The sequence below is a fragment of the Zosterops lateralis genome, assembly GCF_965231275.1.
Source record: "Zosterops lateralis genome assembly, chromosome: 2".
NCBI classification, from domain to species: Eukaryota; Metazoa; Chordata; class Aves; order Passeriformes; family Zosteropidae; genus Zosterops; species Zosterops lateralis.
In genome coordinates this window covers 4074702-4091375 of record NC_139763.1, presented here as the reverse complement: position 1 = coordinate 4091375, position 16674 = coordinate 4074702, and the positions used below count along the sequence as shown (strand labels likewise).

The 16674-nt window shown below is 42.4% G+C and overlaps 1 protein-coding gene across 3 annotated transcripts in view; it reads right to left on the bottom strand.

The window, feature by feature from the left end:
• Window positions 1-599: 599 nt before the first annotated feature.
• IGSF5 (immunoglobulin superfamily member 5) overlaps window positions 600-16674 on the bottom strand; it is a 28075-nt gene continuing 12000 nt past the window's right edge. For all 3 annotated transcript variants that reach the window (XM_083854815.1, XM_083854817.1, XM_083854816.1), the window contains 5 exons: window positions 15117-15245; window positions 14625-14649; window positions 11186-11298; window positions 9894-9967; window positions 600-1062 (listed from right to left, as the gene is read on the bottom strand). In XM_083854815.1, the coding sequence (XP_083710941.1) occupies window positions 994-1062; window positions 9894-9967; window positions 11186-11298; window positions 14625-14649; window positions 15117-15245 (410 nt within the window). In that variant the 3' untranslated portion in view covers window positions 600-993. The remainder of the gene's footprint in view (window positions 1063-9893; window positions 9968-11185; window positions 11299-14624; window positions 14650-15116; window positions 15246-16674) is intronic.

The following is a 16674-nucleotide window of genomic DNA, read 5'->3' as shown; positions in this document are numbered from 1 at the left end:
CCTTTTTGTAAAAGAAAAAAATAAAATAATAAGCTTGAACTTTTTTATTATGAAATACAAAATTTCAGACACAATATTTCATCAATTTTAGATGTGGTCCATGTGCTGAATTTGCTCTGCTGAGAAGTTGCTTTGTTAAAGTGCATTTCCCATGGTCATCATCAACTCTATCCCTGAGGAAAAAACACTGTTCAAAGTGAATTCCAGAAGCCACCATTGCTGTGACACAGCTCAGCCCATAAGTAGAACAGGAACATAAAGTAACTCTTCAAAGTCAAGAGTTTCAAATCTCCATTTTTCAGCTTAGGATATTTGAATTTCAATTTTTTTTAAAAAAGGAATTTTTTGGCACATGGGTGATTGGGTTTTCTTCTGAAATGGAATTTTAAGGCAAATTCTTCTTATAAAATAATGTATTGAAATGGAGAAATGTCATTTCTGATCCAAAGATGGGTTTGTTAGAAATTTTGAAGCAGCCCTCATGAAAGCTTCCCTTGATTTTATTACAGAGTAGGAATGGAAAAATGTGGTTGATCTGAAAGCTCAAGATGATCAGCTGCACATAAAACGAGTTTAAAAGCGTAGATATTGTATTAACCATTATTATTATTATTAACCAGTTTTTCTGAAATAATAAATATCTTGCATTCCCAGTCCTTGATCTTGTGGTAAAATAACATAACATTGTCTGACAGGAGTTTTGCTGATTTCCTTGAGACCCAAAATGCGGATTCTTCTTCCACAGTCCCATCAAACTCATTGTCTTGGAAATTTGGGCAGTCCATTTATGTCATTTATGGCCATTATTTTGCTGCAATATCACCTGCTGCTTTATAAAGGTTGCAGTTTTATTTCATTGCGTGAGGGAAAAAAAAGAAAAAAAAAAAAGAAAAATAACTTATAACTTAAACTGAGAGAAGTGGTTTTAACTTTTCTCCATTGCATGAAGGCATCCAAACATGTAAAAAAAGCAACTTCTTGGAGAAGAGCCTCCTACACGAGTGTCACGTTCCGAATTTTCTTTGGGTTGATCCGATAATCAGAATGTCTTTGAGGTCGCACCTAGGGGAGAGCAGAATCAGTGACAGAACTAAAAGAGATCCCAGAAAAGCAGTCCCACAGCGGGTCTCAGGAGGTTACCTGCCAACCCCTCACCCCAGAGCATTACAGCAAAATGAAATCTATCATCGGCAACCCACTCAAAATCCAAACACAAAGGAAAGCACGAGAAGCAGAACGAAGCAAAAGCTTCACATGCAACATGCTGCTGGCAGTTCTGGGAATTCATTATCTGATCTTTTGCTGCCTGAGAACTTCTTGTGGCCTCTGCATTTGTGTGCTTTGAAACAAAAGTTGATGTTGGGTGTTTCTCCTCTGGTTCTTCTAAAGGAAATACCTGTTAAGGTGTAAAAAATCTGAATATTTGCTTTCTAAATCCATTAGAAATCACAGCACACCAGCCTTTCACGTGGCTGGGAGATCACTCTCAGCATCTCAGTGTTTATCCAAGCCAGGCTTTTTTTAAACTTCCCAAGACTGCCAGGATTCCACTTCCACTGACTGCAGCCTGTTCTCAAACTGCCCCTGCTGGGATCAGAGCAGGCCAAATGCTCAGCAGCCTTGGAAAGCTTTTCCTCATCTGAAACAAGTGCAGGTGTATCTCCAGTCCTACTTACTTCTGTGCTTTTACAAAATATCCTTGGAGAGGAAAAGACGAGGAAAAAAATCACTCTCAAATGCATCCAAGTGACATGAACTTTGGATTTTTAAATGTAGTAGCAACAACTCCTCCCTGCAATTCCTCACCTGGTCTCAAACCCTTGGAAAATTAATGGAAATTTCACTGTTTATCTCAGTGAAATGTTTAATCAAGGCAAATACAGTTCTCTAACTACTGACCAATTTTCCTGAGGTTTGTTTCTGGAGCATTAATCATGTACAGTCTGTATTGCTCTGGTATTCTTCCAGTATTAAACATCTTCAATAATGCATTTGGTACATCTACATTATTGAATAACACATGGAGGCAAATGTTAGATAACAAATGTGGACAACATGTCTCTGGTATTTAATGAGCCCCAGCACCACTGTGGGATAAATTTAACTATCCTAGAAGCATTTCACGAGACAGCTGCCTTCTGTTTTAAACACAACTCTCTTTCTCCACCCTCCCATCCCTTCTTGTTGCTAGAACATGCTGCTGTTTTCTAAATTTACCCTTCTTTACTGTTTATTTTGCAGAGAGCAGAGGAAAGTAAAAGCATTGCCTGGATCTGCTCAATGACTTTTTCCAACATCCCTCTGCTGCACTTAATTTCTTGCCCAAAGAACTCAGTGGTGTTGAGCAGGGAAGCTCTCTACTACCTCTCCCACCAAAATAACCAATTCTCAAATAGAATGGGGAAAAAAAAATCTGAAAAAATGCCAAAGGCAAGCTTTATGTCCGTGGAAAGGAAATATTCCCAGATATTGTGGTCTGTGAGAATAAAGATACTGAACCAGTAACAACATACTGAGTAACCAGAAAGTTTCAGAGGAGGCCCAAGAACACACTGTCTCCAAAACTCCCTGAAATAGGTCAGATTTGAATCCCATGTTTAGCAAAATACTGAGGTGAGAATATTCCCCAGAACTTGCTGCATAAAAATAATCTTATTGCATCAGATTTGCTAAAGGGAAAAAAAGATAGTAATCAGAAAGTTCATCCAGCAGTGCTGTGGAAAGAGGCAATTTTGGGGCAGTTTGGAGACAATGCTACAGGAGATTTAGGGAGGGGATTCTGTCCCTGTGCCCCACTCAGGTGAGGCCCCACCTGCAGAGCTGCCCCAGCTCTGGGGCCCAGCACAGGGAGGACGTGGAGCTCAAGGAGAGAGCCCAGAGGAGGCTCCAGGATGAGCAGAGGGATGGAGCAGCTCTGCTGGGAGGAAAGGCTGGCACAGCTGGGATTGTTCAGCCTGGACAGGAGAAGCTTTGGGCTGAGCTCAGAGTGGCCTTGCAGGGCCTGAAGGAGCCCCAGGAAACCTGGAGAGACAATTCCCAAGGGCTGCAGGGACAGGACACAGGGAATGGTTTCCCAGTGCCAGAGGGCAGGGCTGGATGGGATCTTGGGCAGGAATTGTTCCCTGTGAGGGTGTGCAGCCCTGGCACAGATTGCCCAGATTTGCTGTGGCTGCCCCTGGATCCCTGGCAGCGCCCAAGGCCAGGTTGGACATTGGGGCTTGGAGCAGCCTGGGACAGTGGAAGGTGTCCCTGCCCATGGCAGGAAGTGGCATTGGATGATGTTTAGGGCTCCTTCCAACCCAAACCATTCTGGGATTCTCTGATTTAGGTTCGTACATGAACAGCAGGGCCAGGGGATGAGCAGCAGGATCCAGGCAGCCCCATGGGAGCACTGGGGAAAGGGTAACCCCACCAGGCCTCTTTTTCTTTAAAACTCCCATCTTCAGGAAGGAGCCATCCAGTCCCTCTCTGTCATGGCACTTCTCACTACCACCAAAACAGGAACTGAGCAGAGTTTGTTCCCAGGGATGGAGCAAAGGGATGATGTCCATGAGGGTTCACCCCTTGCCCTGCTGCATCTCTCTGTGTTATTTGCTTTAGAGTTACTTCTATTTCATGCTTACTGTGCTCCAGTATCAATTAATGAATAATTAAATGAATTTCAATCAACTCATGCTGTGTGCTGGCCCATTTTCTGGGAGGCTTTCTCTGAAGCAGCAGAGCCTTCCTGAGGTTGTGCTTCACTGAAATGGAAGCTGCTGGCTGCTGGTCACTGACCTAAAACTCATTTTCTGAATGCAATGGAAGATCTCCTACAACACATTACAAATAATAATGCAGAGGAGCAGGACCACAACAACCTCTTCATATTTACACCCTGATCTGCTGGAGCTGCTGGAGCTCCTGCTGGGTTTCAATTTCAAAGTTGTTTCCTCTTTAGATTAATCCAGTGCTCTGCCAGTCCTGCCAGTCCTAGTCTGAGGAAAAATGGCTTCATAATTCATTACACTCTACAGATTGAAGGGGAGAAAAACCCATCTCCAGTAGCTTTCTGCACAGCACAACATCATAGGAGGGACTTTCTGAGGTGGTCCCCCCATCAGGAAGGATGCACTAACATCAGCATTTCTTTTACATAGTTTTAAATCTCTTTGTACTGTCAGCTTGGCATCCAGTTAAACCATGGATATCTGACAGTCACATCCTTCAAAGCCTGCCTGTTGCTTTATCATCTGCCTTGGGTGCCTTTGCACAGGGATTACTATAAAAGGATTATAATACTGGGAAAAGCTTCACATAGTTTGTTGGTTTGGTTGGGGAAACAGATGCAAAGAGATGAAAAGAGATCTTTTCATCTCATCCAGCTCTTCAGCCAGGCAAAAAGGGAGCCAGAAACACATGAATGAATCAGAAGGTAAACTGAGTGTGTATCAGCTGGTTTCAGGGTTGAATCTTTCCGTGGTGTTTTGAATACTGATCTTCAGTCAGTAAGAGAAGGATTTCTGCTCTTACAAGCACATTTCAGTCAGTCCTGCACCCTGTGTGATATCAGTGATGTGAATGATGAGCACACATCTGGCCCTGTGAAACAGGACTCTGATCTCAACACTGATGTGACAGATGGCAGCTCCTCAGACACTGATATTGTGGAAGTGTGTGATAAACTGAAGGCTTGGTATTAGCCAGCCAAAAAAAAAAAAAAAATCAAGTCTGACTGCATTAGAACAAACTGCTGACATTAATGTGGTAGGAGTGATCCCAAATGTGTCTGCATGCATCACACACTGGGCTGACAAAAACAGAACAAAAAATCTGGGGGGTACACCTTTCTGGTTCTGAAGGTTATTTCTCTCTCTGCCCTTAGTTTTCAATTTTGTATCTAAATTCACTTCATTTACAGGGAAACACCCACCCCATAAATTCTGGATACCCTCAAAATAACTCAGACACACTATGACTTCAAGTAACAAACCAGTTCCATCCTGTCAACTTTTTGGACACTCAGCAGATTTCCCTGCCCATCAACAGAGCCTGGAAATTCCCCCTTGTTTCTTCATGGGTTAATCCCACCCATAAGCCTTCACTCCTCCCCTTTTCCCACAGACATTTGGGAAAACAAACTGTAAACTGCATCTGCCATTTCTCTATCGGTATCGTCAATATTTATTGCTCTCTTAAGCAAGATATGCTAACCAATGGATATCATAAAGTGACATATCTGCAGCCCATTTCATCAGCAGGGGTAAAATTGTTTGCTTTCATTGATTTATTTTTCTATTTATTGACCTTTTAATTCAATTTTGATAGCTTAATTTTTTTTTCCCAACAACCCTCAGAGTCAGAGCAGTTCTATACGGGGCAATAAATGGAGCTGCAATTCATCATTCACTTCCTTCTCGGTATAAAACCACAACCACAGCTAAATAATATTTCCAGTTTATAGAGTGTCATTTGGAGTAGTTAAGAAGAAAAATAGATCCTTCCCCATTAAGGGAGCCATGACTCACTCTGGATTGGAAAGGAGGAGTGAGGCTGTGGAAGTTTCCTGTGCTGAAGTCACAGCAGGGATCAATCCAGCCCATTGGAAATGAGCATTCACACCCTCTTATGGAATGGGCTCCTGATTTATCACAGAGATGTTTATGGCATATTAAATGAGCTAATTATGAAGCTCATCTAGGAGATTCTCCAATCCTGCATGTTGCTCAGTCCTTAGAGCTCTTTCATGGAAAACATGGAAAACAGATTTCCTTGGAGGTGATGCCCAGGACGTGGCAGAACTGGCCCTGTGGCTCTTGTTCAGGCACAACTGTCTATGGGGTCGCCCCAAAATCTGCAAAATCCCAGGCACGGGATCCCCCTAACTGCTCCTGAGTTTTGGAAATTTCATGGGTCAGGGAATGAGGAACTGTTCCCTGTGTGGGATATTGGCCCTAAAACTCATTTTTTGGCAGCTCAGCTCTGGTACTGGGAGCAAGGATCACACTCTCCCATTCCTGACAGGAACTATATTTGCAATTAAACAGAAGCCTGCACCTCTGCTCTCAGTTTGACCTTTTCTCAGTTAATATCATCACAAAGAAGACCATCCAGCACCTCTGACTGATGTTTCTGGCCTCCTCTTTCAGTGCCTGGTAATTTTTCCCTCAGCTCAATAATTTGCTTCATTACTCATCATTTTTTAAACGTCTCACACACCTTTGATTTTCCTCCCTTGTTCTTTGCCAAACCTTTTGTTCAGGTTGTGAATTGATCAGTGCAATTACTGGGCAGCATTTATCTTCCATGGACATTTTGCATTAGTTTCTGATTCAAACAGTCTGAATGGCCAAAAGCTGAGCTCAGTGTTTTTCCGTTGTCACCCTTTATGACACACACCAGACATTTCAGGTTGGTACCCAGTTGGGTCTATGGGTTAACAAATTCTGAAGAAGCAAAACCTCTGATATGAAGTCTCCTTCAATCTTCCAAATCGTTTAACATTGCAACTTTTTTACATATGGAACAGAAGGGATCAAATTTGAAGCCATTACCCTCAGAGACACTGGAACAGATAAGGTTTTACAGCTTCAATCTGCAATTTTTCCATCAGTAGATGGACTTCCTGCTCCTCAGGGAAGCCTTGTATTTTCCTTCCTTCTTCTTGACCTCCAAAGAAGCACTGCAAGGACTTTTGCTCATTTTTCCTGATTATCCAGAGAGAGAGAAGTAATTTGTTGGAGTCCACCCCTTCCTGACCTCCTTCACTATGGAAAAAAATTCTCAGGATAACTTTTCATCCTCCTGGGCTTTTTGGTGGTTTTTTTTCCCTATTTCTCACTTAAACGTCCTGAAGAATAAAAATAAAAATTCTTTGGGAATTTTTCCAGTACTCAGGCAAGGAAAGCCAACTGAGAATCACAATTTTCTGTGCTTAGAAGATGGCAGGAAGGCAGGTGGTTTCTGAGCAAATTGTTTGATTCAGCGCTAGCCAGCAAACAGCTAAATGAGTTAACATCTGATTTCTCCAACTTGACAAGAAATATAATGAAAGAGCACTACAATGGTTATTAGGCAATATATTGGCATCAGTGGTGATTGAACTTTATTGGAATATATCCAGGAACACCTTTTGTGAGAAAACCTGTATTATTCAGTTAACAGGGAAGGTTATGAATGTAAAAGGAAAACACTTTTTGTCTGGGAAATGTTTTACTCTGCATTTATTGCGATAAAATTAAATCATGGACTGCAAATCCACAATTTAGGGTAAACTTTCAGCAGCATTTTATCAGCTCCTGCATACACAAGATGGGGCCATCACAATATACTGAGAAGCCATGTTCAAACTGAGAAATAGTTTTTTCCCCAAGCCATTTTTAGGTGGCTAAATATTCCCTTAATATATGGAAAATAGTTACAAATAATTTTCACCTCTTGATTCTTTATTGGTGTTTTTCAAGAATGTGTGTGCAGCTATGGATACAGGTAGAAGCCACTGTAACAGTTTTTATATTGTCCACCTACAACTGGTTTAAAAATCATAAATGTTTCAATATAATGCTGTGTTTCTGTGATGGATTCAAAGTTTCCCTGGCCACTTGAACTCCTAGGCTATATAACCCAGGATTTCATGTGGAGGCTGCACCTTTCATGTCTCAGTTGGAATGAGGACAGTGAACCCAGTCTCTCCTGATCATCTCTACTCACAATATTATTGTTCTCACAGTGGATGGAGCTGTCTGAGAACACCCAAATTCAATGCCTTTCAGATGTCACTAAATGCCTTAATGCCACCAGAGTGCCCAACCGATGCCCATGAACCATCAATGAGAATCCATGCACTGGGAAATGGCCAAATGAATCCCAGAACCACCAAATCCCAGAGTCATCAATGTTGGCAGAGACCTTCCAGATCATCCAGTCCCATCATCAACCCACCACCACCATCATCACCCTGAAACTATGTCCCCAAGTGCCACATCCAGATGCCTCTTGGAGTCAATATCCTGCCCTGAGATGTGTGTCTTGGGTTGCAATATGTAACCAAAAATGCTTATTCTATTTGCCATCTGTTGAAACCAGTTGGGCTTTTTCTTTATCTCCTTTCTTTATCTCTAGTATAACCCATTCCTCATAACTCTCGGGAGGAGGAGGTGGGTGTCTTCTATTAATGGGCAGCTGTTAAAACCAGGTGGGGCAGTGTTTCTTAATCTCTTCCATGACCCATCCTCCCTCCAGGGGATCTCTGCTGTCCATGGGCCATCCAGGCTCACTGCAGGGCTGATACAATTCCATCATCCCATGGGGAGATGCTCCACCCAGGGGGAGGAGCCCAGCATTCCTACCTGGATAAAACCTGAGATACAGAACACCAGCACAGCCTGTTTGCACTGGATTCCCAGAGGAAAACCAGACCCATCTCACCATCACTGGACCGTTCTACAGGCTCATCTCTGCTCCAACAGAACTATATCTGTCACTCCAGGAGGACTTATTTTGGACTGCTCCCAACACTCTGACTGACCAAGAGGGTATCAGGTCATACCCTGACTCTGTCAGGGTTTCTAGATTTTTTGTTTTGTTTTGTTTGCTTGGGTTTCTTGAGGGTTTTTTTGGGGTTTTTTTTTTGTACTACTACAATTGGGTTTTTTTAATATTCCTAGTAAAAAAACTGTCATTCCTATTCCCATAACTTTGCCTGAAAGCCCCTTAATTTCAAAATTATCATAATTTGGAGGGAGAGGGGTTTCATTCTCTATTCCAAGGAAGCTCCAGCTTTCCCTGGCAGACATCTGTCTTTCCAAACCAAGACAATGTGTCCAGGGTGTTCAGCACAACCTCTCCAGGTTGTCAGAGCAGACACCATGTGCCACATGGTGCCAGTGCCCCATAATCCTGTTCACAAGCATTCCAAACTCTGTCTGAAAGTGTTGCTTGGGATTATAGATCCACACTGATGCCTCCACTGTTTTGTGCAGACTTTTCAGCCTTTGCTTTAACAGTATTTTGTTTGACAAGTAATTCACATCAGCCGTCATAACTACCAGGCACAAATGCATCAGTGTCATTGCTGTTATTTTTTTACTGGTGTTATGTGATCATTGTTTTAATTGTTGATTGAGTGCTTCCTAAATTTCATTGTGTGCCAAAAGAAGTTGACACACTCTGCTATGATTTATGTGCAGTGTCATCCCCAAGAGAGATTTCTGCATTGTACATGTTGAAGGAGCTCTTCAGAAATAAATGAGTTATCGCTGTGTTGAGGAGTGAACTCAGTACCACATAACTGCCACTTTCTCAAGAGAATATTGGCAAAAACCATCCCAGAGGTGCTAAATGGATTTTACAAAAATATGGCATAAATTAAGGTTCACATTTCTCTTGTGCTGGAAGCTGAGAGCAGCACCAGCCTTCAGAATGAGGCCACTGAGAAAGGAACCAGCGGAGGAATAAACACTGAGCTCTTCTTTTTACATTTTATCCACATGGAAAAGGGGCAAAGCTCTGGGGGCACTGGGTGTTTGTTTTCCCTTCCAGATCTTAATGCTGAGATACCAAAGGTTTCAACATCTACATAAAGTTCCTGATTGAAGCAACTTCTGGAATATTGGAAAATACAGTCAAGAAATGATCCAGAGAAAATGCACATTTATTTACTCTCTCTACACTGAATTTTGTTTGCAAAGGACCTTCAAACCTCACCTTCACAGTGCTTCCAGCTTATATCCACATCTCCTTCAAGTCTGAAGGAAAAAACAGTCCGGAATGCTGAAGGGACATTCCACTTACCCAATTACAGTTGTAATTGACTTCTAATTGTCTACCTCCACCCAAAATCTATGTTTGGCTCTAGCACAATACACACTCTGTGAAAAAGAAAAAGGTCAATATATTCAAGATATCAGCATTACCTTTGGTACAGAACTGATGTGCAAATTGTCATCAGGGTCAGCAAACTTTGAAAACACTCGAGGAAGTGCAAGTCCTGCAACAAGAATATAAAAGATTACTCTTACTCAGTGTCCACCATGGCATGAACCACAATGGCTAAATAAGATTTAATATTGTGAGCAAAACCAAGGGTAATTTTTGAGGCTAAAATGGTGAGATTTTTGTATTGAGGGAGTTTGCAGGGGTGGCTTCTGTGAGGTGACACCAGGAGCTGCCCTCAGTGTCAGACAGAGGCAGCTCCAGGTGGCTCCAGCAGGGTCCTGCCTGAGCTGTGACATTGGTGGCACCTCTGCCATAACATGTTTAAGGAAAGGTAAAAAAACCCAGCACAGCAGGACCTGGGAAAGAGGAGTGAGAAAGTGTGAGGGAAACAGCCCTGGAGACAGCCAGGTCAGTGAAGAAGAGAAGTGACCAGCCAAGATCAACCCCCAACACAAACAAGTATGAAAAAAGCCAGTCTAGGATTCTGTGGAATCAATTTGTCCAGATTCACTTAATTTTTCCTTTTACTTTTTATAACTGCTGCATTTTACAATACTACATAGTCTGGAAATCTTTCCCCTGCACTTATTTCTTCACCACTTATTTGTCAGAGAGGAAAGGATGCGTGCCTGGATTATAGACTCTGCACAATAATTTTGTGCCATTAAGTGTTTGATTAAATGTTTTGAGAATAATGTGGTTATAAATGCAAGTGGCGGGTAACGATTTGGTGGAGATTTACATTTGCTTTTGAAGAGTCTTTGTGCTTAAGGACAAGAATTTATAATGCCTTAGTCATTTATCAGTAAAATAATAGTTCACTAACTGCCTTTATTCTTTCCTTCTTCTCTTTTCTTTTTTTTTTTTTTTTTTTTTTTTTTTTTTTTTTTTTTTTTTTTTTTTGTGTTGGTAGTGGTGGATTTTTTTTTTTGTTTTGTTTTCACAGACCAACTGCAAAATATTGCCTAAATTGCTGCTTGTATGAAAATCCAGTCCTCCCACATCTGGCCCCAGAAAACAATTGGATGAACAAAGGCATTAAAAAAAAAACAACACCACAGGACTAAATCTAAATTCAATTGCAAAGAACTTGGATGTTTCCTCAATATTTCTGCAGGATTTTCCTCTAAAAATCAAAAATGTCCAGGAAAAGCACAAGTCCTTCAGTAAATATAAAAAAACCTCATAATTTTAATTGCTTGACCTGTTGTCCAAAAGGCCCATATTGAGAAGCAATTTGACAACCTGTGATTCACCAGCTTAGACTCACTTGGGCTTTGTTCTGTGTTCCACAATTCCTCTGGAATGTATCCCAGATTTTCACTGCCATTCCTCTGCCTGCTTTCCAACTCGCCATCTTTTTTCTTCTCAGCTGAAACTTTTCTAGAAAACAAAAAGGTGTCATTAGAGGTTCTTCATGATGGGAGAATTCCTGGGTCATAGGACAGAGACAAAAAAGTAAATGTCTCATGTCTCAAAATAAAGCAATTAGCCAGTACAAATCTTGTACAAATCCATGGAAATATTACCCATGAAATTCTGTTTGGAAAGTTGCCATCAGCTGCAGTGTCAAAAACCATGAAATTAAGGCAACCTTCAAAAAGTGAGGACCTGTGCCAGATCACAGGTTTTGCAGAAAATTAATTTTGATCTCTGATTCTGAATTGTAGGATATTTAGGTGCCCAATAATGGAACACCAGCCAGGTTATTTATGACACCTCATCATTTGCCCAGCTGCAAAACCAAAGCCTGTCCTCTCACATCCCCACAGTCAGTGATTCATCTGAACTCTCTGAAGTTAATCTTTCACTCTGAAATTTACTTTACACGTGAGAGAAATTCCTTGGTTAAAGTTACACATCCCCGAATTTGCAGAACGGTGCCCTCACAGCTGCACAGGGAGAGAATTTGGGTGCTTTTTTACCCAAAATTCTGATGCTAGAAGAGATGCTACTATTGATCTGTTGCTACCATGGACTCCTCTCCAGGACAGTCCCAGGTCCACTTCTGCCTAGGTTTGAGGTGTGGCAAACACAAATGGACTATGGAAAAACCAGGAATTTTTAGTGGGAAGGGGTGTAGTGATATTTGTATTGCAGTTGTAGTGAGGGTTGGGCTCTGCTCCCAAGGAATGATGGAAATGGCCTCAAGCTGTGCCAGGGGAGGCTCAGGTCAGACATTAGGAAGAATTTCTTATGGAAAGGGTTGTTAAGCATTGGAAAGGACTGCCCAGGGAGGTTTGGAGTCCCCATCCCTGGAGGTGTCACCTGGAGGTGGCACTCAGAGCTCTGAGCTGGGGACAAGATGAGCATCAGGCACAGCTTGGACTTGATGGCCTTGCAGGTCTTTTTCAATGATTCCATGATTCTGTAATTCCACTTCTTTTATATTTAGTAGGAACCACTTTGCAGGCCCACAGAGCTTCAGAGGGATGTTGCTAATGCACACATAAATCTGGTGAGTCAGCTGTCAACTATGGGGCTTTTTTAGGAGATAAACACGTTGGACACCACTAAGAGCCCTGCCATGGTTGCTAGAAGACAAAAGCAATTGTTTAGAGCTACCACCCCCACATGCTACATGACACTGTGCTGTCTCTTTTATCTGACCCTTAGATCCCAACAAACTCAGTGGAGTGGCCAAATAAAAAGCAGCTACAAAAGAAAAGCAAAAAAAAAAAAGGTGTGGGAGGTATAGGAAGATACCCAGCCAAGTTAAAAATAAAGATGGGAAATAAACCAGTGTATGTTTGGTCTCACTACTTCTTTGCTACCACAGCAATGCAGCTTCCAAAATCTGGACAAGCATCATTCTTTTTACTGCAGGGAAGTTCCCTCCAAAGAAAAAAAAAAGAAGAAAAAAAAAAAGAACAACAACAACAAAAAAACTGAGCCTCTGTAATTGTTAATAATCCTTGTGATTTCAGAGTCTCTGTTTTACAAACCTTGAAGAACTGGCAACACTGAATCTCCAAGTCCAAACTGAGCCTCAGAGCCTGAACTCATCCCAGTTTTCTTAACTTCAAAGTATAAGCAAGGTTTGTGAACACAGTGAGACAACTCATCTTTAAAGTTAATGGAGAAATAGTAACTTTGTAGTACTGAGAGCTAAAAACCCACTTCTGCCATGAAGGTGGAATTGTTTCTGCCCAGACTAGATGCAAAAACATAGAGGGAAAGGAGAGTTATGCCCTGTTCTGGACCTGTTCAGGTTGTCTGAAAGAAGCACTGCAGATCCTCAGCAGCAAGGCAGGGTTTGGGAAGGACATGGGCCTGACTGTTCCAGACCCCACTGGTGGGCAGGTCCTTCCCTGCACGTTCAATTGGTTTTGCCTAAGTAGAGTTGATCCTTGTGGAAGTTTTTGGGATTCTGAAGCAAGTCAGAATCAAAGTAATCCCTGCTGATTTAGTCCTGCCCTATTTTATATAGCTGCACTTGGGAAAATGATTAATTTAGCCCCACAAAGTAAGAAATCACATGGAAGTTTGCACGTATGGCATGGCATAGTAAGCATCATTTCCTTGGGAGAAAACTGAGGGTATCTAATTTCCTTTTTTTTTTCTTTTTTTTTTTTTCTCCTATCAATAAAGTGCTCTACAAATGGAAATCTGTCAACAGACCTCCACAAACTTTCCCCACAAGAGGCTGCTAATGAAACTGGGAATTACTGACGTGCCAGGCAGGGTGGAACGTTCTGCAAACTCATTAAGGGACAGGGAGTTAAAAAGCCCCACAAGCGTAGGCAGAGAACGAATTTAAAATGCTGCCTAAATATAAATAATAATATGAACCCCATTGCCATGGCTGTCACAGCCACACAGGTGCTGATAAAAAGGATCTTAATGCTGAGAGCCACCAGTTGATTTGTAAAGTTTTTATCTCAGGGCAGTGGCTTTGTATTGAAACATGCCTGAATGAGGTGCTGATACCCATCCACAGGGCGGCTTTATTGATTTTTAAAATAATTATAGAATAGCTTGGGTTAGAAGAAACCTTAAAGATCATCTCACTCCAAGCTCCTGCCGTGGGCATGGAACACCTTCCAGCACTGGAAAATCACATCACTCCCAGCAGTGGAGAATCAAATCATCTCTGCACAACCTGTACCAGCCTCACCACCCTCTCAGTCAAGAACTTCTTCTTCTTCATGGCTAATCTAAACCTGCCCTCTGAACAGCTTTTTTTACCAGTTTATCCAGCCTTAAAGCGCCGGCGGGATTCGCTGCCAGCCCCGGTGTGGCAGTGACATCCTGTGGCGGCTGCAGCAATCGCCCGGCGGGCTCTTGGTGGCCAAACATCCTCCTCCCCTGCCCTCCCCGGGACATCCTCTGTGTCCTTCAGCCTTGACAGTGGATGCTCAGTTTGTCACCTCTGCGCTGCATCAGCCAGAGAGCGGCGCTTTGGGGTTTTGATGGGGTTTTCACCACCGTGGGATGGGAGTTCAGCCTGCTGCGAGTTTGCCTTTCATCCCTAGGGTCAGTCCCTTTCCCTGGATGCTGTACCCCATCCCTCTGCTGTCCCCCATCCCTCTGCTGTCCCCCATCCCTCTGCTGTCCCCACAAGCTCTGAGAGCCCGGCAGCACCGGGAGTTGTGGGATGAGGGATGCCAGGACAAGGACACTGCTGCCACATCTCTCTTGTCACCTTGCAGCAGCCTCAAGGAGCCCAGCCAACACCAAAAAAGTTTTCCCATGCCATTCTGACTTACCTTGCTTCGTTTTCATAAGTAGATCCTGAGAATGAGGGGAGGGGAAAAAAAGTGTTTTAAAATGCAGGAAATTAAAATTTAAAACTTCTGTAACTTCTGTAAGAGCATGCCCTGAGTTCCAGCTACCACGGGAGCATCGTCTCTCCACCCTGTTTGCAAAATTGGGCAGCCCTGCCGAGCAGCGAAAATATTCTTCACTAAAGAACCTTTAAATGTCTTTAAAGTGAACATACTCCCAAAAAAACCATGACACCCCCCCCCCCTCCCCCCGGGAGTTAATGTGAAGGGCTGACACTCATTGGAATAAATTTATAAGAGAAACATGAAGGTGAAATTAAGGAGGATCTTAAACAGGTCATAGTTAAGAGCAGGATCTGCCTGCTCAGTCTTCTGCTTACACGTGTTTGTGCAGCATCAGAGCTGACACAGGTAGATTTATGTCTAATCAAAACCAGTTTTTAATGCTTAAACCAGCTGTGAAGGTCCACTCACCTCTCCTCTTCAGGCAGCAGCGCACAGCAAACACAATAATAACGACCAGGAGAACAATACCAAGAAATGAAAGCACAACTGCAAGTACAATAACCCAGCTGTTCCTGTTGTCTTCACTGTAATCATTTTCTGTTAAATCAAATGGAGAAATGTTGGACTATCAGAGGCTCAAAACATCCTTTTCAGCGTATTTACCTTCTCTGTGAGATGCTATGAAGGGCTTGGTGAATATTTAACATGGAGTCTGTGTTTTCCAAATAACAGACTCTGTATTTATGGATGGTGCCCAAGAATTTAAAATATTCCCAGATTCAAATTCTTTATTTCAGTTGTAACTTCTCCCATTGCTACTTCTCTTCTGAAAAGCACAGGATTGCAACTTTCAAACTTAACTTTATCTTATAATTATACTGGGCATTCCAGAGTCCTTTGTATACATATGGGAAGAGGTGTTAAGATCCAATTTAGGTGTCCATACTGCAGATATTGAGTGTCTTGCCTGGCTGCTCTTGTCAGTGGAGAGAAAATAGGTACTTTGGGTTACAATTAATTTGACCAAATGTGTGTGTCCCCTTTAATAAGCTGAACTGCTTTGAAAAAATGTCCATTTCTCCCCACAAACTACAGCAAGAGTTGTAGGTGATTTGGTACAGTTAGTGATGTCTAGGCTGGGAAAATGATTTTCTAATCAATTTTGCCTTGAGATTTCTCCCAATGATTCCAACAACTGTTTGATTTTGGGATGTGCTTGGTGGGACACCTGTTCCCCAAGTAAAAGCACCAAAGAGCAAAACCAGTGAAGAACACACAGCTACTGATCCATCTTCTCTACAGCATTCTCACATTTAACTTATTCCTTTATCTCTGCCATAATCTACAGGGTTAAATGAGGGTATTTAAGGATAATTCAATGTCTTGCTGAAATCTGTTGCTATGACCAAACAGGGCTCTCATGTGCACAGAATTTTAAAAATTATCTTGCATTTAGAATTATAGAATCATGGAATGATTTGGGTTGAAAGGGACCTCAAAGATCATCCAGTGACACCTCCTGCCATGGGCAGGGGCACCTTCCACCATCTCAGCTTGATCCAAGCCCTGGCCTTGGACACTTCCAGGGATGGGGAATATTTCTCAGGCAGCTGGATGTACAAGGAAGATGCCACTTCTTGTCACATCATCCTGCCTCTTGGTTTGACCAAATATTCCAGAAAAACCTCCAATTTGGCTTCCCTTTGGAAAGCAGCCCCAAAACACTTTTGGCAGTTGTTTAGAAACAATCTTCCATTCCAAATTACAGGTGTGAGACACATCCAGATCTGGAAATCCGATGGGTTTATGATTGTCTTTTCCTCATTTGAGGTCCCAAGGCCACACTTGGCTGGCAGCCTCTGGGAAAGGTCCCACGGGAATGAGGGTGACTGGGAGCTGCTCAAGGTCAGGGCAATTCCCCTGATGTGGGAACCAGCTTTACCTGTGGCAGGGAATAAACTAAAACCCTTTCTATCTACAAATTTTCCTGGGTGCATTTTTTTGGGTTGGAGGTTTCAGACTGAAA